Source organism: Capra hircus, chromosome 29, assembly GCF_001704415.2.
Source record: "Capra hircus breed San Clemente chromosome 29, ASM170441v1, whole genome shotgun sequence".
Classification (NCBI taxonomy): Eukaryota; Metazoa; Chordata; class Mammalia; order Artiodactyla; family Bovidae; genus Capra; species Capra hircus.
The window spans coordinates 40,766,483-40,790,978 of record NC_030836.1 but is presented as its reverse complement, the minus strand read 5'-3'; the positions used below and the strand labels follow the sequence as shown (position 1 = coordinate 40,790,978).

Genomic DNA, 24,496 nt, shown 5'->3' with positions numbered 1-24,496 from the left:
CTTTCGCCACCTGATGCGAAGAACTGACTCATTGGAAAAGACCCTGATGCTGGGAAAGATTGAAGGCGGGAGGAGAAGGGGATGACACAGGATAAGATGGTTGGATGGCATCACCGACTTGATGGACATGAGTTTGAACAAGCTTCAGGAGACAGTGAAGGACAGGGAGGTCTGGCATGCTGCAGTCCATGGGGTCACAAAAAGTTGGACACGACTGAGCGAATGAACTGAACTGAACTGAACTGAATGCAGTAATCCTGGGTTTGATCTCTGGGTTGGGAAGATCCCCTGGAGAAGGGAATGGCAACCCACTCCAGTATTCTCGCCTGGAGTATCCCAGGGACTGAGGAGCCTGGTGGGCAACAGTCCACGGGGTCACAACTGAGTGACTAACACACAAAAGTTTTAAGGGGATATTGAGGGCAGGGACCACAGGGAGGCCGGGGTGGCAGTGGTGTTACATGAGGCCACAGAGCCAGCCAGTGACAGGGCCAGGGCTGGACAAGCTCTTTCCAACTTGCCAACCTGGGCAGGGAGAGGACAGACTGCCCGAACTATGGGCCTTGGAAAAGCCTGAGGCCTTGGGCACGCTAGAGCGAGGCTCCCGCCTCCCTTTGAGGTATCTCACCTTCCCTGGGAGGAGAGCCCGGCATCATCTGCTGCCCGCTGAGCCATGGGAGTTAATAATTACTGGGTTTAAGGAGATAGAGGCCTGTCGGAGAGGCGCCTCCCTCACAGGCCGCTGCTCCTCAGAGATAGCAAAGGTTAGTGTGAGCCTCAGCCTGGGGGTGGGGAGAAGGCTCCTGCCACCTCCCTGGCCTGGCTGACTCCAGAGGGACCCTGGGTCTGGCCCTCCAGCCATGGACCCCGCAGAGAAGCCTGCTGAGTGCCCAGCCCGAGGAAAATGTCCTGTGTTCCTGGCAGTGAGCTCAGGGACTGTCCGCTATGCTCCATCAGGTCTGGGCCCTGCACTCGAGGGGAACTTGGGAGAGCAGCCTTCGGACACAGACAGGTGAGCTAGAGACCTGGGGAAGGGGGAGTCTCACCACTCAGCAGGGGCCTTGGGGGAGGGGGAGAGGCGGGGCTCCAGATCGGGGCTGCTGCTAAGCCGCTTCAGTTGTGTCTGACTCTTTGCGACACTATAGACTGTAGCCCGCCAGGCTCCTCTGTCCATGGGATTTTCCAGGCAAGAATACTGGAGTGGGTTGCCACCTCCTCCTCCAGGGGATCTTCCCGACCCGACCCGGGGAATGAACCCCCATCTCTTACACTGGCAGCCGGGCTCTTTACCACTAGTGCCACCTGGGAAGCACAGAACTAGGAGGAATTTCAGGAGCCTTCTACAAGGTCAGCCACCAGGGAGGGCCCTGATTTGTCTCCTCCAACTTGGTGGTTGTACAGATGTAGCATCTGAGGCTCAGAGAGGGCAAGACACTCATCTTTGGTCACACAGTGAACGGAAGTCTAGATCCAGGGCCTAGGTCATCCGGGCTGGCAAGTCTCTCCCAGATGGGGTCTGTGGCCAGCGCTGCCAGGCTGGCGATGGCAGGGGTGAGAGGGGGCGTTTGGGGAAGGCGGTGACTTGGGGGGCAGAGGACACGCCTTTTATTTTCCTTCTCCACTAGCTGCCAGGCATCTAATGGGCTCCCTTCATTGCCCGACCCCATGGAGCTGCTGCTTCCAGAGAGCCCTCTGGTTTCTGGGCTGTCTTTTCAGGAAACTGGCCTAAGGGGCCACAGCCCTTCCTTCCCTGGCTATGTGACATCCAGAAGTTTCCTTAACTTCTCTGAGCCCATGGTTTGCAACCGAGGAGCATTTGTGGGAGGAGCTAGTGAGGCCTTGGGAGTCCTAAGCAGCTGCGTAGATCATGGGATATTTTTGGTTAGTAATTAGGGTGGTGACAGTGACTCCTCACTTGTCCTTCAAAACCTCGCTCAAGGGTCTCCCCGGCTGAAGACTCTTCCCCTGGGGCTGTAGCCCTGGGCTGACACCCCTTCCACCCATTAACTCCCACCAGTCTGGGTTACCAGGACTTGGACCAGGTCTTATCTCCTGCTGGGGCTTGTGAAGACTTGGAGGGTAAGCTCCCTGTCCTGAGCTCCTTTTGTGTCCTTCTTCCCGCTCCCCCAAAGAGTGAGCAGAGCAAGGTCCAGGAAGACAGCAGTTGCTCAAGACTTATTTGGTGAAGGATTTGTCAACAAACATAATGACAACTGCTTTGGGCGAGACCCTGGGCTGGACTGCAGTGGGTGGAGAAACACAGACCCAAGGAGGTCGCTGCCCTTGGGAAACCACAGTTGTGGAAACGAATGCCCTACAGAGTGAAGGAGAGAGATCTGGGCAGGATGAAAAAGTCACGGAGGACTGCACAAGTCAGGTTCACTGCACGAGGTGCCAGGGGGCATGAGAGCAAGGCATCAAGTCTGGTTTGCCCTCCACTCACCAAGTCCTGTTCCTGTTCCTTCCTAGTCCTGCCCACCTAGGAAAGGAAGACTGCTCTCTCTCTCTCTCTCTTTTTTTTTTTTTTTCATTTTGGCCCAGTCAGACAACATGCAGGATCCTAGTTCCCTGACCAGGGATGGAACCCATGACCCCTGCAGTGGAAGTACAGCATCTTAACCACTGGCCCATCGCTCTCTATTTTGAAGTAAGACACTATGCACTTTGCAAGGTGTGCCCTGGGAGTGGAGGTCCCCGCTATCTATCTTGCCACAATACTGGAGCCCCGGGAGGACAGAGCCTGTGTCTATGCAGCTTCCTTTTGGATCCCCGGCCCATGGTTTGTGTTCAGAAGGGGTGGCTGAACGCATTGTTGTCGTTCAGTCGCAAAGTAGCGTCCAACTCTGCGACTGTGAACTGCCGCACACCATTCTTCCCTGCCCCTCACTGTCTCCCGACGTTTACTTAACTCATGTCCATGGAGTCACTGATGCCATCCATCTCATCCTCTGTTGTGCCCTTCTCCTCTTGCCCTCAATCTATCTCAGCATCAGGGTCTTTTCCACTGAGTCCAATGAGTTGAATGCATGCATGAACAACACGTGTCCCCAGATGAAGACCCAACAAAACTCAGGCCTGCGGCCCCGGCGCCAGCTCCGGGGCTAAGGGTAGTGCCCCCAAGTTCTAGCAATATGAAAGAGAAATAGGTCCTCCCAGTCTCCCAGGCCTCCTCTAGACAAGGAGGGTGGGAGCCACAGTCCCTGGCAGGAGAAGTGGGGTTATGCTCTCACTGAATCAGCCCCAGGCTGGAGTCGAGGCCGACGATCAGGGCTTCAGATAAGTGACAGACAGACAGAGGGGTTGAGGGACAGGACAGACCAGTGTTTAGGGAATTTGCAGCTGTGGGTCCTGACAGGTGTGTGTGTTGGGGGAGGGGTGCGTGGGTGCAAGTCCCCCAGAAAGTAGGTGGTGGGCAAAGGCAGGGGTGGGTAGAATCTGTTCAGAACAAGAAGGGAGGGCCCCTAGTTTGTGGGAGGGGGGGGTGCAGAGGTGGTTGGGGACTTGGACCAAAGGTGAAGCCTCCCTCAGAAGAAGCACTCAATAGGAGGGAGAAAACTGGTTTGGGGGTGAGCCCCCTTTCTCACCAGGAAGGATGTTGCTGCAGAGCAGTAGCCCAGGGAAGGAGAGATGGCCAGAGCGCCAGGTGAGAGGGAGGGGGTGGGAGGGCGTCCTCTAAGAATCCAGGAGCTGAAAGCTTGGAGCATGGTAGGTGCTTGAGCAAGGGTGGTCCTGCGAGGGTGCTGCGGGGCGCTGGGCGGAGCGGAGTCAGTTGGGAGCATCCGAGAGCCGCGCGGGCCGCGGGGTGCTGTCAGTCCGGGGCGGGCGGCCCGAGCCGGGCTGGGCCGGGAGCGCGCGCGAGTTCTCCGCATCGGCCGCCAGAGGGGCGGGGCCGGGCACGTGTCCTCGGGCCACCCCTCGGCCACGTGACCGCCGAGGGCAGGGTCGCGGCGGGACCCGGGGCCGGGGCCGCGCAGACCCACAGGCAGCGGGCAGGACTGACAGGCGGCGGGGCAGCCCGGCGGGCCCCGGGCGGAGTCGGCGGCGGGCGGGGACTGCGCGAGGAGCTAGCGGGGAGATCGCCGCAGCGGCGCAGGGAACCGACGCCCGGCGGGCCCCCAGGCGCCGGGATGTGGAGCGGGTAGGTCCCCGCTGGGTTGGGCCGCGGCTGCCTCCGGGGATGGGACAGTGCGAGGGGGAGGCGTCCCTGCCGTGTGTGCACCCTGACCGGGAGGTGCTCTGCGCCCCATCCCTGCCCGCGACTGGGGATGGAAGGACACCCGGCCCGGAGCGATCAGGGAGCTTCTCTGCGGGGCAGGGAGTGTGAAGGGTGGGCTGCAGACCGCCCTGAAGTGACAGCATCAACTCCTCAGAGCTTGTCGGGAGCGCGAGTGAGATTGGGGGAAGGGTGTGGGCGGCGGAATGCACGCCGGAGGAAGCCTGGGAAAAGACCTAGGAAGGACGCCCCCCTCAGGCTGAGTGAACCCTTGAAACAGTGCATTTGGGAAGCGGGGGACAGAGTCTGTGTTAAGTTGGCTTGCAAGCTGGTGAACCTCCGTCTGGGGCTCCTAGAGCGTGCTGGGCTCAGAGGTGTGGGGTGGGACCTGCCTGCAGGCTGGCAGCCCGCAGCACGGACTCTGGGCCCTAGGCAGTGGCTCTGGTACCCATATCTGTTCACTGATGCTTAAGGGTCCCTGGGTGACCTGATGTGGGATCCCTTCCCTGTATGTGCAGCAAGGCTGCTGTCTTCTCACCATGTGGGGTAAACACTTCTTCCTCATGAGCCTGGAGAGAGCAGGTCCTGGCTGAGATGTGGCCAGAGGGGGGTTGGGGTGGGTGGGTGGTATTCCTGGGTGGAACCAGCCAGATGGGTGGTCCCAGGACAGGGCTTCTCCTAGCTGCAGCTGGGGAGTGAGGGAAGCCCCAGAGGAGAGGCTGGCGGGCTGGGAGTTTGATGCAGGCCGGATCCACTTTACTCCATGGCACTTAGCAAAGCTGGAGCTGAGATGCTAGGGGAGGAATGGGGGACGGGGGTAGTCATTTCCAGCAAGGGGCTCCGAGAGAATGGGCTCCCAGAGAATGGGCTCCCAGTAGGGGTGAGGTGTCGAGAGGCATGAGAACCCTTAAAGGGAGAGAATTAGGCAGAGGGAGGATTCTTTTGGAATTGTGCCCGGGGGAAGGAGACTGAGCTTAGGGAGAAGGAGGCTGAGGTGGGCTGGTGACAGCTGGAGAGGTTAGAGTGATCCTGCCAGGGTTTAACCGTGTTTGAAGAGCTTGGGTGGAGGGAGCTCATGACCCCTTGCATTGGGTACACCCAGGCACACACACAGCCATCAAGTTGTTGTGTGATCCTGAGCATATGGCCTCACTTCTCTGAGCCTCTAGGTTGTGTGGTGGGACTAATCCAGGTGTGTGTCCTTTCCCGCAGGCATCCAGGCTGGGCCTGCCAAACAAGTCTGGGACCTCTCAGTAGATGGATGCTCATTTTAAAGACAGAATCAGAGTCCCAGGACCCTCTGGATGGACCAGGCTTTTCCAGCTGATCCTCACTTGATGCTCAGTGTGGCTCACTTGGATTCCCCAGGGCTTAGCTGGGAGCAGAGCACATACTGGATGATTCATAAATGAAGACGGAAAGCATGAGACAGAATGAGGCATTTGGGGATCAGGAGGCAGAGTTTGGGGGTCACCGTGAGCACTGCCTTCTCATGGACCCTTCACTCGGGCATTGGAGGCAAGGACTGAAGGATCAGGAGCCAAGCTACCAGCACCCACTGGGGGCCTGCTGTCCTGGGAGATCACAGACCCCGGCAGCAGTGGGGAGGGGTACTGCTCGGGCCATGCTTGCCCAGGTAACTGATAGGGCTGCTGTGACAATTCTGGGCAAGTGCCTGGGATCCTTCCTCCTAGACTAGGGGGGTGGTGAGGAGTTGATGACACTGACTAAGCCACTGATGTCTCTGGGGCTTGGTTCCCCCAATCTTGAAGATAACTGAGATGCATGTCTTGGGTGACTGCTCTGTTAATGGCCAGGTCATGGTGCCAGTTCACCGTCTTGGCCCTGGACCCAGGACCGCTCCCTCAGGGTGGGTGGCAGTGACAGGACTCTACAGGAGCTCGAGTGGACCCTCTTCCTGAGGACTCCTTGAGTGTGGGCCCTGAACTCAGAACTCAGAGGTGGCTCCCCTGAAACAGCTGCTGTCTCCCTCCCCCACAGAGTCCCATGCCCATAGTCTTGGATGCCTAGCCAGCTCCGAGGTGGTGGGGTGAGGTTGGTGACTGGGGCACTTCTGCTGCTAACACAGGGCTAGGCACTTGAGACTTGGTCATCAGAGGCCAGAGTTCAGGTTCTGGGCTAGTTTCCTGCCACTAAGTGGCCACATGGATGTAGCCCCTCAGTTTCCCCATCTGCCAGATGAGGGTAATCATACCCATCCCTGGGGGAGGACAGGCTTTGATGCACTGCCCAGGGATGAGAGAGACCACCCCAGCCTCCCAGGGATGGAGGACCGTGTCTTTGCTGCAGGCCTACAGATGGGCTGTGTGATCTTGAGAAAGTCACCTAACTGCTCTGGGGCTTGGCTACCCTAAGGGGATTGGATCTGTGAGGTCCTGCTTTAAGGTGTCACAGGGAGCTCCGGGCTCTGAAGTGGCATCAGGGGATCCAGGAGTAAGCCTGGATGGCCTAGGGGATCCAGGGTCGAGAGCAGGTGGAAAGGGTACAACCGTCTCTGTCACCTCCTCCTGGAAGCCCTCCATGATTTACCTACCTCCCCCCTCAACAGGTGGAGATAGCTTTCCTGCCATTAATCAGCCCATATTGGTCCATGGGGCTCAGACACTCAAGAGAGTCCTGCTTGTCCTAGACTGTCCTCACATCTGCAAGGGATTTGTGCCCAACAGGGTGGGGGAAGGGAAGCAAAATGAATTCAGCTGTGATGAGAAGCGGGTGTGGTGACGTTGCTGCCAGAATCTGTGCCGATTGCGTGAGGGCGGGCTGGTGGCGTGCCCAGCACACAATAGGTGCTCTTACATATGCGTCGCGTCTTTGAGGTCTTGGGGTATCCGTTTCCTCTAGGACTAGACAGGCAAGTGTGCGGCACGTGCTGTGTGCCCTGCTCTGCCCCAGTCGTCGAGGGAGCCCTCCATCCTCTCAGGCCTTTGCCGGCTCCCAGTGGTGACATCCAGGCTGGGCTGGGCGGGCAGTCCTAGAGCTGTGGCCGGGAGAGGCTTGGCCTGGCCCACCTGCCTCAGGTGTTCTGAGCTCCCTGCTGACCATCCCGAAGCTGTCCCTGCCCTCCTCCTCCTCCTTCCTGCTCCCTGCCAAGTGCACACCTGCTTCCCCCTTCCCAGAGTGGTGCTGGCCCACCCCCTCCTACCCCAGGGTCCCTCTTGCCTCAGCTCTCTGCCTTCCTCTGTCCCATCTATGACACTGTTCTCATTTCTTCTGCAGCCCTCCCATCCTGGCCCTCAGCTCCTCTGCCACTCATCCCCTCACCCAGGCTCAGGGCTGCAGCTGCTTCCTCTGCCCTGGTGCCGCCCCTCAGCCACCACTTCCCAAATGCCTCAGCTCCCCCCTTTCCTTCCCTGAAAGACCCCCTCCCAGTTCCTCTTTCCCGTCCTGGGCACCCCTGTTGTCATTCACCTCGTCCTTGGTGTTTAATTATATTAATTACTGTTAACTTTTATTGTCCCCCTCTCCAGCCCCTGGGCCTCCACTGATTTCCTCCCCACTGCCCAGAAGTCTTTCGTCTCTGTGTGTCCCCTTTGCGTGTCCCCTCCTAGCCTGCAGCCTGCCTGGCTAGAACAGCAGCCTTGGGTGGAACCCCACCACCACTACCACCATCTCCAGCACCACTCAGGCACTGGTTCCAACTTCCTCAAAACCTGACTGCATCCCGCCTCACTTCTCCGAAACCACCATTCATCCCCTTTCCTCCCGTCCTGACTCTTCTGGGTGACAGTTCACATGACTCACTGGTGCCTGGGCTCTGGGTTTAGTACCCCCGTTGCCGCTTCCTTGCTGTGTGTGTCCAGCCAGCTCACCGTCCCTCTCTGAGCCTCGGGTACCTTGTCGTTCACCCGAACTGGGGAGAGCCTCTCGCCGTGGCAGCATCGTAAGTTCACACATGGAGACACAGAATAGTGGGCTGGCATGGACGTGAGCAGGAGCTTGGGAATCTGATCTGGGTCTGGAGCTGAAGACTTGGCTGACACATGAGACCTTTCCTGGGACCCCCTGGGCCCCTGAACGGGAGTCCCTTGGCTGTCAGCCTTAGTGTCCTCAGAGCAGGGTTCCTAACCGGGCCGCTGTTCCCTGGGTTGGGATTCCTGCAGACCAGAGATGCTGCAGCCACCCTGGATCCTGGGCTTGGGGGTCCCAGACAGAAGGCAAGGGTCCCAACTCTCTCCTTCCCCTGGTTTTCAGCGCTTCCCTCGCTGACTCCTCCCCTGCTTGTTTAAAAGAACCCACTGTGCCCTGTTAGTTTTTAACTCACAGAGGTGACCTGGGCACTGGTGGGCAGAGAGAGGGAGGGCAGAAGGACCGCATGGCAGGCCGGCCCGGTGGGGCTTGCTGGGTGACTGGGACCATAGCCTCTAGGGTTGCTCCTCATGTGGCCATTTTTTTTTCTGGTTGGGGATGAAAGCCCTGCTGGCCCCCTAGGGGTGGCCTGGGGGCTGAGGATTGCAGTTACTGCTCCCCCTTCCCGCCTCCATTGCCTGTATGCTTCCTGGGGAAGTGACCCAGTGGGGCCTTTCCTGTATGAACTCCCTGGTCTCTAGGCTGCGGAGCTGGCGTGGGGATGGGGGATGTTGGCCGCCCCTACCTACCCCGACCTTGACTGATTATCTCCCTTCCCAGTGGCCCTTGCGGCGTGTCCTGGACACTGAATTCTGTTTCTGCAGGAATGGGGGCTGAGAAGGTTTGAGGAGAAGGCCGTGGACCTGGACTGGGGGCAGAGAGGCGGGGCAGAAGGACTGAAGTGGTAACCCGTGCTGTCCAAGGAGTGAGCTCCCCACCCCCACAGGGGCTCGCACCTGAGCTTTTGGCCTTCCCGCGCTGAAGTGTATGGATGATAGCGGATTCTGGCTTGGGTAGACCTGAGGGGTTTGGGGGTCCCTCCTTCATCTGAACTTTGAGTCACAGGAGCTGGCCCCCGGCCCCAAGTGTGAGGGGGAGGGTCTGCAGACTCCAGTGCAGAGTGGACCCCTCTCCCCTGCTGCTCCTGCCCCCTGGCCCAGGCGCAGGGAAGTTGGTGGCCATGGCGTGGTCCTGCTAATCCCCACGCTTTCTGCCATGAGGATTTGCTCGTGGGCTTTTCCACTGGGGAGAGTGGGGTGGGTATCACAGATGCTCTGTCTCAGGCCTCCCTGAGACACTTTCCTCTGGCTGCAAAATAAGGGTCCATCCCCCCAGCAGCAGGGCAAGTGAACTGTTTAGGAAAATGCTGGGGGAGGGGGGCTTCTGGACACATCCCCAGCCCATGGCCGGAGACCCAGACCACACTGGTGGATGAAGTTCAGGCCTCGTGGGAGAGGCTAGCGGCCTATGTCCCCTCAATCTCCATTGTGCGTTCTCAGTTCTTTCTGACTCTGTGACCCCGTGGGTTATAGTCCACCAGGCTCCTCTGATTTCCCAGGCAAGAATACTGGAGTGGGTTGCCATTTCCTTCTCTTTGTCCCCCAGGCAGGGGGTATGGGTGTAGCAGGGTGATCCTTGCTGTGGGGCTAGGTGTCTTGAGACCTGAGATCATGCCCTGTGCCCTGTGCTGTCCCTACAAGTCACCCCCTGCCCTTGGCCTATCGTTCTTGCTCATTCTAGTGTAGTGGGCAGCCCTGAGGTGGGGTCCCCAGGCAAGCCTGAGTGATTATGGCCATCCTCTCAACCGAGGAAGTGGGGCTGGGCCCCAGGTCTCCAGGCTCCCCGCCACGGGTGCATCCTCAGGGTCTGGGGTTCCAGGTGCAGGACACAGCCTGGGCAGGGATGGTGAGGGCGGTGGGGTGCATGACAAACGTGGGTACAGACAGCCCCACTATTTCCCTGGGAACATGGCCAGTGACTTCTTCACTAGATTCTCGGTGAGCCCCCTGCAGGTTTTATCCCCATCCCACAGGCAAGGAAGCAGGTTGAAAGAATTTCAGTGACTTTCCCAGGGGCTCGTGTGGACCCCGGTCAGAGCCTGACGTGGACCCGGCCATGCTCAACCACCCTATGCACTCAGCCACAGCTCCCCAAGTCCTGGATTCCCTTCTGGGAGGCAGTTTGGGCTAAAAATGAGTCAGCTCTCTCTGTCACAGCCAAGGTGGAGTCTCCTGGCTGCCTGGGGGCCCAGTGGCCCTTGATCCCCGAGCAGATACATGTTTGTGCCGCCCACTCCCCACCCTCCTGTCCGCTGTGGCTGGATAGCTTTGGGCCTGGGCTGAAGACCTAGCTGTCTGTCCCACAGTGCCCCCGACTAGCTGTGTGACTCTGGGCAAGTCTCATCATCTCTCTGAGCATCCGTCCCACAACTGTAGAATGGGGACAATACAACGAATGCCATCAGGAGTTTTAAATGAGATAACATGGGCGGAGCACCCCTTGATAAGCCCCCTGGGTGCAGCTCCCAGCCTGGGGCCTCCATAGCACTGCCACAGCCCATTTAAGCTTCCTGGACCCCCTCGCCAATGAGGACCCCCCCACACACACACAAGGGTACTAGGAGAGACCCCATCTGGCATAAACACTGTTGGTGGAGTGGTGGGTGTGCATCCCCACTTTATTCATCAAAGCCCCCTGTCCCTAGAAGGCAGGACCCAGAGCCAGGAACCTTGGGGCCAGTTCCAGCATATGGCAGGCCAGGCTGGGCAGCTGGAGGAGGCCATGTGGAGGGATGGGAACGGGCTCATTGCTAGGGTCCCTGGGTGCCTGGTGTTCCTAAGTGGAAACTGAGGCTTGGGGGCTGCCTAGTTACTGTCCCAGGGTCCAGGAGACAGACCCCAGCCTTGCCTTACTTCTCTGCAGTCCTGAATTTTTATGACCCTGGGCCTTCCTCTCTCCTATGTGGGCCCCTCTTGGCCTCCTTCCCCTGCACTTCCCCACTGCTATCAGCAGCCCAGCCCCCCACCCTCAGCCCCGTCAGGGCCGCTCAGAAGCTGCTGGCTCAGGCACCGCCAGCTTGTGCTGAGTGAGCAAGTCCAGAGGTGCTGTCTTGGCACAAACCGCCGCTGTCGGGGCCTCTCCTTCCCTCCGTCCTCAGGGTCTGCTGCGAAGGGGCAGTGTGGAAGGGAGGGGAGGGGGGCTGCAGGGGTCAGAGTCTGGTGGCCCCCACCTCCCACTGCCTCTAGCATCTTCAGCTTCAGGGAGAGGAGGGTCCTGAGGGTGGGGATGGGGGAGAGCAGAGGGAGGGGGCTGTTTGCCTGAGGTCACAAGGCAGACCAAGCGGAGAGCTGGGAGTGCCCTCTACACTGTCCAGAAGGCAGGAAGTGGGGCTGCCATTCCCAAGCCATTTGCACAATCTTCCTGTCTTGGCCCTGCCTGCCCTGGCTGGGTCCTTCGTCTGTGGTCCACTCTAAATGGGACTGAATCTGCATAAAATTTGTATGAGCGCTAGCAATGAAGGCAGTTCCCACTTAAAGGTCTCATGTGCTGGGCGGATCCATTCAGAGTGTCCCTTGAAGACTCAAGGAGATCCAGCCAGTCCATCCTGAAGGAAATCAGTCCTGAATATTCATTGGAAGGACTGATGCTGAAGCTGAAACTCCAGTACTTTGGCCACCTGATGCGAAGAACTGACTCCTTGGAAAAGCCCCTGATGCTGGGAACGATTGAAGGCAGGAGGAGAAGGGGACGACAGAGGATGAGGTGGTTGGATGGCATCACCGACTCGATGGACATGAGTTTGAGCAAGCTCTGAGAGTTGGTGATGGACAGGGAAGCCTGGTGTGCTGTCGTCCACGGGGTCTCAGAGTCAGACACGACTGAGCGACTGAACTGAACTGATCCATTCAGTGCCCTTGAGGTAGGGCCACTGGGATTGTCCCAGTTTTGTAGCAGAAGCTCAGGCTGTCAACATGGATGCATTTATAGTTGTCTGCTGGGCAAACGAGTACTTGCTGTGTGCTGAGCGCTTATGTAGTCTTGGGCTAGAGGGAGTGGTTGATAAAGGTGAATAAGTCCTGTCCTTGTCCCCAGGAGACCCTATGCTTGGTCATTCTGCCCTTGTGACCACCCCAATGATGGCCCATTTTACAGATGGGGAGACTGAGGCCCAGGGTTGCAGGTGCATTGCCCACGGCTTGTCCCTGGACTCAGTTCTCCAGGCCTCAGGACCCAACCCTGTATCTGCTCTTTGCCTTGTAGCCAGCCTCACCCGGACGAGGGCCATCCGCCACCCCTTGAAGCTGTCCCAGTCCCCTGGAAGAGCGTGGGCCCCTACAAAAGCCACAGGGAGTCCCTGGGAGGCCTACCGGAGACCCCTGCAGGGGAGGAGGCCCAAGGTGAGGAGGGCCCTGCAGCCACCCAGCTGGACGTGTCGCGCCTGCGCAGCTCTTCCATGGAGATCCGAGAGAAGGGCTCGGAGTTCCTGAAGGAGGAGCTGCACAAAGCCCAGAAGGTGGGCACTGAGGGTGGGGCGAGACACGAGGTGGGGGTGGGGTGGGGCAAACAAGGGGGGTGGGGTGGGGTGGGGTGGGATGGGGTGGGGGGAGACAAGGGTCCGGCCTGGGAGCCGCAGGCTCTCACCCAACACCCAGAGATGTCACCCTCCTGTCAAGGCCACCTGCATGCCAGGCCTGTGCTGAGTGTGAGGGCAGGGCAGTTCCTGTGACTTTTAAATGACTTTTATAAGTCTTGACGTCCCTGAAAACTGGTCCCAAGCTCTAACAAACTGACAGCTGGGGTTCAAAAAGGAAGTAAGCTCGGGCCCCTAGGCCTGTGTGAGATGCCCCCCAGGCACGGCGCCTCGTTTCCCCAGGAGCTGAAGCTCAAGGATGAGGAGTGTGAGCGGCTGTCCAAGGTGCGGGAACAGCTGGAGCAGGAGCTGGAGGAGCTGACAGCCAGTCTGTTTGAGGTGCGGGCCCAGGGCACAGTGGGGAGTGGGTCCGCTGGGCGTCCATCGCACCCCCCGACTCATGCAGAGCCTGCCCTCTTCCCAGGAAGCCCACAGGATGGTGCGAGACGCCAACATGAAGCAGGCAGCGTCAGAAAAGCAGCTGAAGGAGGCCCGGGGCAAGGTGAGGCCCTCCTCAGCCCGGACCTCCCGCCCACCTCCCAGCCCTGCATGCACTGGCCTTTGAGACCTAATCGGACCCTGGCGTGACCTGGGGGGCCAGCAGGGATGGGCCAGCAGAGGCCCAGCAGGGAGAGGCAGAGGTCTGAGCCAGTCCTGCTAAAATGTGCCAGCTGGTATGGGAGCCCCGCGATCCGGGCCTCTAGTTGAGCTTCCATTGGACCATGGAGACCTTCTCAGGGGCTGGGAAGATCCTGTTAGCCCGTAATTTCTTTTCCCTCCTCCCATACCCCCTTTACACAGCAGCAACATCAGTCTGGCTGTTTGAGCCTGGACAAGTAGCTTTATCCCTTGGAACCTGTTTGCCCATCTGCAAAAGTGTAAGGGCCAGGCTTGTTTCTGACTCCTGGGGACCCATCAGTGGGAGGCCCAGCTGACTCCCAGACCTGTGCACCTCAAGAGTCCTGGTTTTGAGGATGACCTTCGCCAGGCTATATCTCCTCTTTGAGCCTCAGTTTCCCCATCTGTGGTGGCTCCAATGGTAAAGAATCTGCTTGCAACGCAGGAGACCTGGGTTCAGTCCCTGGGTCGGGAAGATGCCCTGGAGAAGGAAATGGCAACCCGCTCCAGTATTCTTTCCCGGAGAATTTCATGGACAGGGGAGCCTGGCGGGCTACAGTCCTTGGGGACGTGAAGAATCAGATACGACTGTGCAACTAACACTTTCACTTTACTTTCCCTATCTGTAAAATGGGTATCTCAGCCCCTACCTCAGAGGCTGTTCCAAGGGTCACGGGTGGGGTTAGGTGCTGGTCACAGTTCTGAGCTGGGGTAGGGCAGCCGGGATGGTGTCAGCCTTGGGCTAACATTACGGCCGTCTCATCCTGGCCAGATTGACATGCTGCAGGCAGAGGTGACAGCCTTGAAGACACTGGTCATCACGTCCACACCAGCCTCTCCCAACCGCGAGCTCCACCCGCAGCTGCTCAGCCCCACCAAGGCCGGACCCCGCAAGGGCCACTTGCGCCATAAGAGCACCAGCAGCGCCCTCTGCCCCGCGGTGTGCCCCGTTGCGGGGCACATCCTCACCCCGGACAAGGAGGGCAAAGAGGTGAGGGTCGTCGGGCGGGCAGTGGGTGCAGTAAAGGGAGCCAGCGCCCCCTGTCAGGCAGACAGCAGTGCCCAGTGGGGACCCGCCTGCCCCCCACCATGGGACCAGGAGCCTGTCCTGCCCTCTCTGGGCCTCTGTGTCCTCTGGTCATGAGGGCCGAGTGAGTTCCTTGTGGTATGAGGTGTCTGACCCTCAGGAGGGCATAGGGGGTCCCTGTCCAGGCGGGACAGTGGCTGTGATGTCCTTGGTTGTGGGTCTTGGGCACCTTAGTCTCCTCGGGTAAATGCAGATTCCTGGGGCCACAGGAGCTCAGCTCCGGGCTGCACCCAGCAAACGCCCTGCATGCCCACGAGGACGGTAGTGGGATTCGGGTTCCTGGGGTCTCTGAAGCCCAGGTGGCCCCAGCTCCGTCCTGCCCCAGGCCTCTGGAGAGGAGGCCCAGGCCAAGCCTCTCCACCCACTTCTGAGCTCTCAGCTGCTGACTGGCCTCTAACGTCTCCTTCCTCTGTCTTTCTCTGTGCATCGTCTGTCTGTCCGTCTTGCTGGCCCAGCCGGGGCTGCCTCCCCTCCTCTCCCTGCTCCTCTGCGTGGTCCCCAGCAAGGCGGCTCACCTCACCTACGAGCCGGCCTGGCAGCTCCCGCCTGGGGAGCTGCCCGTGGGCCTCACCTCTGCTACTTCCCTCTCCTTTTCCCGACAGGTAATGGCTCTGGAGAGGGGCCGGCCCCCTCCCCACCCCCTCCCCACCCCCTCCCCACCCCCTCCCCACCCCCTCCCCGTGTCTCACTCTGCATGTGCCCCGGGGCAGCCGGCAAGTTGTGCGTGTTCCCCGTCCGTGTGCACAAACCTGTGTGTGCCGTGGGTCCCAGCTGGTCCCCACGTGTACTGGTGGGGACCTGCAGGGTCACTCTTCAACTGTCCCTCCTCAGGGAGGCAGCGAGGGTCTTCAGGGTGAGACCCCAGAGTGAGAGAAAGTCGCTCAGTTGTGTCCGACTCTTTGCAACCCCATGGGCTATACAGTCCATGGAATTTTCCAGGCCAGAATCCCTGGAGTAGGTAGCCTTTCCCTTCTCCAGGGGGATCTTCCCAACCCAGGGATTGAACTCAGGTCTCCTGCAGTGCAGGCGGATTCTTTACCAGCTGAGCCACAAGGGAAGCACAAGACCCTGGGCCCACGTCTAATTCTCTAGTGCCAGGAAACTAAAAACACACCCGGAAGTGAAACTTGGGAGTTCGATTCTCATCCTGCAGCGCAAAGGGAAGAGAAGAGTTCCCTAGGACTTGGCTCCCCTGCACGGCCTCAGGCCCAGCGGGCCCTGAGCTTCATCCTCCCTGGCTTCCCACCTCCTTGGGCCCTGCCTGTCTGGGTCTCTGCCACGCTGGCCACCCCTTCAGCGCCCTGACCCCCACCTGGCTCTCCCTGCCCCCACAGGTGGACACGACCCTGTTTGCAGAGTTCCAGGCCTGGAGGGAATCGCCTACTCTGGACAAGACCTCCCCGTTCCTGGAAAGGGTGTACCGGGAGGATGTGGGCCCCTGCCTGGACTTCACCATGCAGGAGGTGAGGCGGGCAGAGGGCGGCCTGCTGGAGGGCCTGGCCCCGTGGCTGGAGGCCAGCCCCTCATCGCCTCCTTCCGCCTCCCTGCTCCGCCGCAGCTCTCGGCCCTAGTCCGGTCCGCCGTGGAGGACAACACGCTCACCATCGAGCCTGTGGCTTCGCAAACCCTGCCCACAGTGAAGGTGGCTGCTGTTGACTGTGGTCACACAAAGTAAGCTTAGTGCCCTGCACCCTTCCTGCCCCCTGGGAAAGGCCCGCGTAGCTTTGGGCTGCCATCAAGGGGGTGGCCGAGGAGGGCTGAACCTCAGGGCTGCCTGCTGGGTCCTGCAGGGGGACCCCAGGGTGGGCAGGGCCACCTGACCAGAGAGGGACCGTGGCTGCCCCCACGCAAGGCGAGGAGGCATCTGTGGCCGAGATGCCGCCTCTAGTTCTGGAGCTGGGGTCTCCCCCTCCTGGCTGGCCTGACCTGCTTCCCTCTCCACTCCCTCTCTCCCACAGTGGGTTCCGGGCCCCGATTGACACGTAAGTGATGTCATTTGTCAACTCCACCTCCTGACAATGACCTAAGGGCCCTGGGATCTGGTCCTCCTTGCTTCTTAGCTGGCATTGGGCAGGGGCAACGTCAGAGCTAAGCTGCCAGCATGGAGCGAGGGCAGGCGCTGGAGCCTGAGAGGGAGGCCCACAGTGGGAGCCTTGTCATGGAAGGGAACACTTGAGCCAGGTTTTGAAGGATGAATAAGTTTGCCAAGCAGGGAAGCGAGCTTCCCTGATGACTCAAGGGGGTTAAAGAATCTGCCTGCAATGCAGGAGATGTGGGTTCAATCCCTGGGTCAGGAAGACCCCCAGGAGAAGGAGATGGTTACCCATCTCCAGTATTCTTGCCTGGAGAATTCTGTGGACTGAGGAGCCTGGCAGGCTACGATCCATGGGTTTGCAAAGAGTCAGATATGACTGAGCGCTAAGCATGTACGCATGCAAGCAGGGAAGGGCCTTTGAGACAGAGGTAACAGAATGAGTGGAGGTATGAGAAGCCGGAATATTAATGGAAAACACCATTGGGCGGATAGTCACAGAGTCGGGGCTCAGGCCACAGAGCGCATATGGGGCCAGTGTGTGCAGGGCCTCAAATGAGGTTTGGGCTGTAACCCACTAAAGCCAGCATTTCACAGATCATCAATTAACATTGCCTGAAAAGAGGATTCCCTGTTTGGGTCCTGGAGGCAGCCAAGGTTCTGCTAAGTCCTGCAGCCAAGGTTCTGCTAAGTGCTGCAGCCAAGGAGCCTATTTAACCTCCCTTTACTTGGGATTCTCCATAACTATTTCCTGGGCAGTAGGGAATGGTAGGGGGCTAGATGTGGGTTTGGGCAGTAGCCCTTGGCTGTCACATGGAGAAGAAGGGTAGATGAGGCAGAGAGCTGTTGGAATGAGTGAAGGCATCCAGGGCAAAGGTCCTACTGGCAGGACCTAGGACTTGGTGACCTAAGTGGAAGAGAGAGAAGACTCCTACTTAGTAGGAGGAAGGGGAGCCTGGGTCTCAGGGTTCCAAGAAAGAGGGGGGTGCACATTTTTAGGGGCTGCAAAGGATGGAGCTTTGGTATATCTGGCCTGCGGTTGACTAACCCCTCCTGTCCAACAGGGGTGAGGTGAGGGGGTCAGAGATGGGGTCCAGCTTGGCTTAAAAGTCTCATCCAGGGACTTCTGGGATTGCCCCCCTCCTTGTCTGGGCTCCAGGCTCCTTGGGAAGCTGGGGCTAGGGGAGAGGATGCCAGTCTCCACTCTGATGTGTCTGCCCGCCCTCTCCTTGTGCCTTCTCTGGCTGCTGCTGCTTCCCTGTGTGGACTGGGTGGGCGAGCCCCAGCCATCCCCATAGCCCCCTCTGCTTTTTCACAGAACATGTGCCCTGAGCGGGCTGGCCTGCGCCTGTCGTCACCGAATCCGGCTTGGGGACTCTGAGAGCCACTACTACATCTCACCATCCTCCCGGGCCAGGGTGAGTCATCCAGTGGGAGAGTGACCTGGTTCCTTAGGGGCTCCCTGGGCTGGGCCTCTGAACCCCAGGCTGCACAACCTACAATCTACAGATCAGGGCACAGGCTCAGAGAGGTGCGGAGACTGACTTAGGCCACACAGCCAAGCCAGGTGTATTTGTTTGCTGTTGCTGTGTAACAAGTTACCATAAACTTAGTGGAGTATCTGTTTATTATCTCACAGACTCCCTGGGTCAGGAGTCCAGGCACAGCTTAGGGTCTCTGCTCAGGGTCTCATAGGTTGTAGGCAGTGTGTCAGCAGCTGCGTCCTTTCTAGAGATCCTGGCCTTCTTCTGAGTTCATATGCTGTTGGCAAAAGTCATTTCCTTGTGGTTGAAGGACTGAGGTAGCCATTTTCTTGCTTCTTGAAAAGTGATCATGGGCGTGATACCCATCACCTCTGTCATTCAATGTAACCTAATTAAGGGAGTGTGATTAGTATGATTAATCACTCTAGTGACACTAGAGTTCAGGTGAAAGTTCCATGCTCCTGACCCCTGGCTCTAGCCCCAGGCTTTGGAGAAAGAAGGTTCTGAGGCTTGTCTGACAGTCAGCCGTGGGCACCGACAGGCCTCCAGGAATCCCAGCTTCTGCCCTCACCTGCCGGGTGACCCAGGATGAGGTCACTGAGCTGGGATGAGGGTGGGATGGGTAGACCCCAGACAGTGAGGAAGACTGGGAAGAACAAAAGTGTGGGAAACTCCGAAGCTTGGTGTAAAGGTGACACAGTGTGGAAGGCCCTCTTGGAGGAGCCATCTCCTCCCCTTGACCTTCTAGAGGTGCCTCCTGGGACTAAAGTAGGCTGTTTGCCATCATCGGGCAGTGGGCCACTCAGCCTAGACCTCAGATCTCCCCATCCTGGATCCGGTCTCTTTCTGCTGCAGCCTTCACCCTCTGCATCTGTGTCCAGTCTTGTTCAGTGGCCATGGGCTCCCTCTGTGCTTTTTTGGCCACACCCCGTGGCTTGCAGGATCTTAGTTCCCCAACCAGGGATGGAACTCAGGCCCCGTGCAGTGGAAGCCCTAAGTCTTAACCATTGGACCATCGGGGAAATCCCCTCTTTGTTCTTTCTGATCCCAAACCAGGAGATCCATACCAGATGCTCCCAGGCCTACAAAATTACGTCTAGAGTATCGGTTCTCCCAGGCCTGTGTGTCTGCTGTGTTGGCCAGAGCTGGAGTGGGAGAGGAGAAGGGTGTGAAGTTTTAGGATGTGGTCCCCACCCTGAGGAGACCAAGGAGTGTGGAATCCATAGGAAGAAGAGAGTTCTGTCTCCAAATCACGGCCCTGGGGAGAGAGGACCACTGCTCTCCTCCCCTCCCTACTCAGGGGTCCACTGGTGGGGCCCACTGGTCACTAGGGAACTCCACAGCCTGGGATTCAAGCTCCTGTGGCCTGCCCCACCCCATCCTGTGCAGCCCTCCCAGGCAGTGCCTTGGCCACCCTGGGTTAAATCCCCTGACCTGGCCCCTCTCCCACCTCCCTGCGTTTGCCAGGGCCACCAACCCAGAGCATCGACTCTGTCCTCTTGGCAAGGGTTCTTGTGTGTCTGAGGGTCCAGCAGGAGCATCACCCCTCCCACAACTTTCTCTACTCCCCAGGTGGCACCCCCCTCTCCCCCCCCCCCCCGGCAAAGCACTGGATATTCAGTAGAGGTGGTTGTGAGCACAACTGCCAGCTGTCTTCCACCCTGTCTTAGGTTGGGTTCCCTAGAAGCAGAGCCCAAGATGGAGAGTGGGTGCAATTCTCAGGAGGTGAGGGAGGGAGGCAGAAGCGGGGACAGGCAAAGGTGAGACCTCCACTGGAGTCTGCCTTCATTGCTCTGCAGCCCAGAGTGGGTTCTACTCTGAGGCAAGGCCGTGGCCTTTTATACTCCACACGCCAGTCATTGGCCCAGGTTTGTGAGGGTACTGGGGTGCAGGGGGGTATTAGCCAAAACTCTCAGCTGTGGGGAGGTGGAACCCCAGCCTGGGGGAGGGGGCCTGGGCGAGGCACCAACAGCACCCTCTCCAGGGTTTGAGTCTTTGTGACCAGGATCAGATCTGAGCCAGCCCAGGGTCCCCAGTGCCCCGCAGAGGGCCTGGCATGGAGCAGCCTTGGGCAAAGCTGGGGGTCTCAGGCCGGGATCCAGGGCAGCCAGGTGGGCAGCTTCTGATTCCTCATCTTTCCTGGCTTCACGCATGGCACCTCCTAAGGACTAGATGCCCCAGGGGCCTCCAGCATCCAGACCTAGCAAGCCCCTCAAGGGAGCCTGGATTCTTGGCAGCCTGCCGGGGTTTCATCTTCCAGCTCAGCCGATTCTTAGCTCCGTGGCCTCCGCAGTTGTTGTCGGGTCGTTCTCGCAGCCTCCACTCCCCCGACGTGTGGAATGGGAATGGTAGGCGCGTCGGCCTCTTCGGATCCGCGCACTCGATTACACTATAGTTGCCGGCATCGTTTTTTATTAGGAGGAATAGTATTGCTCCTGTTAACTGTAACGTTAGAGCCCAGGGGTAATCTGACTCTGCCAGGACGTGGGACTTCCCAGTGTGGTCTCCGATCTTTCCTGGCTTTCGTGGCGGGCACCGAGAGGTTCACACCCTGTGCGTTCTGCCCATAGATCACGGCCGTGTGCAACTTCTTCACCTACATCCGCTACATCCAGCAAGGCCTGGTGCGGCAGGACGGTGAGCGCCCCCTAGTGGCCGATCGGGGTGGCGCCCGGGAGCGGCGGCGCGGGGCGGGGCGGGTCAGCCGTGGCCGGGGCCAACCCCAGCACTTTGCTGCCCTCCTCGGAGGGAGGACTCAGCGAGAGGGGAAGGTAGTGAATTAGCATAAGGGCTCCTCGGAGCGTCTGTTGCTGCGCCCTATGGAGAGAGGAAGAGCGGAAGGAGCTTCCTGGGAGTTGCCTCACCAGGAAAACCAGTCGGAGGCCCCTGCATACCTGGATCCCGCTGCTTTGTCCTTTGCAGAAACCTCTCCCAACCCCCGGGGCCTGAACGAACAGCATCCCTGTTACTGGCCTGGCTTCCGAGACCCTACACGGTGGGGCCTCCCCTGTGAATCAGCTCCCCGCGGCGTGGCCTCCAAGTGGTGGCTGAACACAGGCTCGCCCCACCTCCCTCTGTAGTCCCTCCCCCACCCTTGTCCGACAAGTCCCCTGCCCACCCGTTGTGTCCCCTGCCCCCATTCTGCCAGGCCAGGGGATGGGCCCTGCTCAGGGTGGCTGGAGAGCATTTGCAGCCTGTCTGAGTGTGTGACAGTGCGTGCGTGCATGTCCGTGTCAGGCTATGAAAGTGACCGTTGTCACCTTCAAGCCTCCCAGGTGTTCAGCACTCAACAGTTTGCAGGACCTCAGAGAGGAGCCTCTAAGAGGTCCGACCACTCACAGAGGTCATCTGTCCGGAAGGACTGGGGAGTCCTAGGGGTGCCTGCCAGCTGCTATACCCAAACCATGGGGAAGGGCCAGGCCATCTGCCTGAGGTGACCCTGGGGGTCACTGAGCTGTTCACCTTCTCTCTTTACCTACAGCGGAGCCCATGTTCTGGGAGATCACGAGGCTGCGGAAGGAAATGTCACTGGCCAAGCTCGGCTTCTTCCCCCACGAGGCCTAGGGCATGGCCCAGGCCCGGAGGGCGGCTCTGAGCTGGAGATAACACCTGCCCCAAGACAGACTGACAGACGGGGTCCTGGAGCCAGCCCTGAGCCAGGAGCTGAATGGAGGAACAAATGGCCAGGCCTCAGAGGCAGCACTGAGCCGGCACCAAATGTCCAGCCCTGGACAGGACCTCAGGAGGTGACCTCCTCTCCTCCTCAGTAGTACTACAGCCACCAGGAGACTTTCAAGAAAGCACCAAAGACCAAGGAGCTGGGAGCCATAACAAAGGGGCTCAGCCCTTGGCAGGGGACCCCTGGGGCATCCAGCACCCCGTTGCTATCCCAGGAGCTGTTGCCTGCTGGTGCCTCGCTGGTCCCATCTCCAGGGTATCTTCCTCACCCTTCCAGTTCGCAAGCCCTGGGCACCAGCACCCCCTAGTGGCCATGCTTCACCCCATTCCCAGATGGCCTGCCCACCGAAGGCCTAGTGGACCTGCCATCCCAGGTGCCCACAGGGCAGCAGAGTTAGGAGGAGCGGGCAGGGCCTCCCCGGCTGTCTTCCACTCCATCCTGTATCTGCCTGAGATGGATCGGGGCCCTCGTCCCCCTCCCTCCCTGCTGGCTGAGCCCTGTGCTGCAGGGAGCCCTGCCTCAACCCCTGCTGGGAGGATGGGGGCACTGTCTTCCTAGAGTCAAACACAAATGGGCCACAGGACCCCCAGGCCTGTTTTCAGCTGTGCCTGGCCATTCAGACAACAGGGGCTGAGATCACCCAGCCCTGCACGCAAGCCTGGGGTGGGGCGGGCAGGACCCGGGCCCCTCCTCACCCCACACGGTGCCGGGGAGCCAACCTGGACACATCCCTCACCATGTCCGATTTCCTCCTCTGAATGGAATGTAGCACGATCTATTTAATAAAGGATGGCTTTGTTGGTAGAGGCTGGGCAGCCACGCGCCTTCACTCCTGCGCCCTGGGGCTTGGGCCAAGCCTTGGGCATCTGAAGGAATGAAACAAAATCCTTTCCTTGCCCGCCCTCGTGCTTGGGATTAAACCCAAATCCTGAAGGGATTGCTGCAGGCAGCATCCCCGAAGTCCTCCCCAGTGTTCCGTGGGCCCGTGGGTTATTGGGGGTGGGGAAGGTGAGCCCAGCTCCCCCTCCCTGTGAGGAGGGGTCTACTGTCAGGAGAACAGGGGAATCTGTCCTGGCCTCCCTAGGAATCCTGGGCAGATCCTTTCGAGGTCCCTCTGCCCGGTGTCACGTGGAAGCCTGGAACTCAGAGTCAAGGCATCAAGGCCTTCCTGGAGCACACAGGACGGAGGTAGGATTGATTGGTGATGTCTGCCAGCAGCACAGCAGGGGCTGTGGTCACTCTGGTTTTCCCCGCCCTGGTTAAAGGACAGTAGTAGTCAGAAGAAAGTAGGGGTGGCCTGGACCTCTGAGGCTCCAAGTGGTCCTTGAGAGGTGTTTTGGGGTGCCTGGTCCCCTCCCTACTGGTAGGGATATGGGCCAAGGCCAGTGGGCATCCTTCCTTGGCGGGGGGGTATGGCAGCTTCTGGGTCAGTATTTACTGAGGCTGGTGATCCCTCGAGGGGACTTCTCTGAGACCTTGGGGCCACTCAGCTGGTAGGTCAAGGCTCCCCACTTTATCACTCGTTCCAGCCAGTAGCCTTTTCCCTCTTGCTCTCCTGCCTCCCAGATTCTCCCTCTGCCGCAGACCCTCCTCTCCATTCCACTTGTGATTTGAATACCTTCTGTCTCCCCAGCCCCCCTGGGATGTTCACCAGCTAGGCCTCCTGTCATAGACGGTCATTTATTCACTCAACAAACACTGGGCAACTCATACGCAGACACAGTTCCTGGTGCTGGGGGTACCTTGTTGGAGCTGAGACTCTCATGGGGAGGCTGGTAATGAAAATAACGCATGGAGAACATCCAACATGGCAGATGGAGGAAGTGAAGCGAGGAGGGCGATGGAGGGTGTCAGGGAAGGAGACATTACGGGGAGTCTCCTATGTCCTCTCCTGCCTTCTGTCTCTGTGTCCTGGGTCAGTCCTGGGTCAGCTGGAGGACTAAGGAGGATGGAGGTCTGGACCCTGGAGCCGCCCCATGCCTGCCCCGAGTTTCTGTGCTTGCGGCCCCGCCATACCCACCACCAAGGAGACACCAGGCAACACTTCAGAGCCCTGGCAGAGATTCCCCACCCCAGACTCACTCCGCCTGCACCTGCGGTAGCATTTCCTGGTGTCAGGCCCAGATGAGGCGAGGTCAGCCAACAGTACGCCAAGATACCTGGAGGCGCATGTGACTCACACCCTGTGGCCTCAGTATCTCAGTATTTATGAGCACTATTATGTCCTGGGGCGGGTTCCGAGCCCTTTCCATTGTGAAATGAAAATACCTCTTGCCATATTAATAAACAAGAAATGTCACAGCCATCAGCGATTTCTGACCTCCAAATGTGAATGGGGATGCAATCCAGTGGTTGCTGCTACCCTCGTGGTGAGTGCTGAGGAGCTGGGGGAGTACAAAAGCAAGGCGAACAAGCAAACAGGACTGGCCCCCGAGAGCTGCAGTGTGTATGACAGGAATGAACTCAATGATCCCCTTCCCTGGCGGCTCAGACGGTAAAGCAGTAAAGCTTATGACGCGGGAGACCCGGGTTCAGTCCCTGGGCCGGGAAGATCTCCCGGAGAAGGAAATGGCACCCCACTCCAGTATTCTTGCCTGGAAAATCCCATGGATGGAGGAGCCTGTTAGGCTACAGTCCGTGGGGTCGCAAAGAGTCGGACTCGACTGAGCGACTTCACTTTCATACATAGAATGCTGAATTCCTTAGCTTGATGCTGCTGCCGCTGCTGCTAAGTTGCTTCAGTAGTGTCCGACTCTGTGCGAGGCCGTGGATGGCAGCCCACCAAGGCTCCTCTGTCCCTGGGATTCTCCAGGCAAGAATACTGGAGTGGGTTGCCATTTCCTTCTCCACCTTAACCTGATACCTGATCTTTAATGTTCAGACTGC

The 24,496-nt window shown here is 59.1% G+C and overlaps 1 protein-coding gene across 4 annotated transcripts; it reads left to right on the top strand.

Annotated features, from left to right (window-relative positions):
- On the top strand, nucleotides 763-22,414 carry RAB3IL1 (RAB3A interacting protein like 1). 4 transcript variants are annotated; one of them, XM_018043058.1, is made up of 11 exons: nucleotides 763-1,012; nucleotides 12,341-12,593; nucleotides 12,954-13,049; nucleotides 13,135-13,212; nucleotides 14,101-14,319; nucleotides 15,750-15,878; nucleotides 15,974-16,086; nucleotides 16,374-16,397; nucleotides 17,766-17,865; nucleotides 20,502-20,568; nucleotides 21,413-22,414. In XM_018043058.1, exons 1-11 carry the CDS (start codon nucleotides 861-863, stop codon nucleotides 21,493-21,495), a joined length of 1,314 nt encoding a protein of 437 aa, XP_017898547.1. In that variant the 5' UTR covers nucleotides 763-860; the 3' UTR covers nucleotides 21,496-22,414. The 4 variants fall into 4 exon arrangements, with proteins under 4 accessions (XP_017898547.1, XP_017898549.1, XP_017898550.1 ...); XM_018043061.1 differs by lacking the exon at nucleotides 763-1,012 and adding an exon at nucleotides 3,929-4,138; XM_018043060.1 differs by lacking the exon at nucleotides 16,374-16,397 and having other exon boundaries at nucleotides 764-1,012.

Excerpts from the sequence above, each read along its gene's own strand:
- RAB3IL1 (XM_018043058.1), top strand. The coding sequence starts at position 861 with ATGGACCCCGCAGAGAAGCCTGCTGAGTGCCCAGCCCGAGGAAAATGT. Across the intron at positions 14,320-15,749 it reads CGGACAAGGAGGGCAAAGAG|GTGGACACGACCCTGTTTGC; the intron begins GTGAGGGTCGTC and ends CTGCCCCCACAG. Across the intron at positions 16,398-17,765 it reads TTCCGGGCCCCGATTGACAC|AACATGTGCCCTGAGCGGGC; the intron begins GTAAGTGATGTC and ends GCTTTTTCACAG.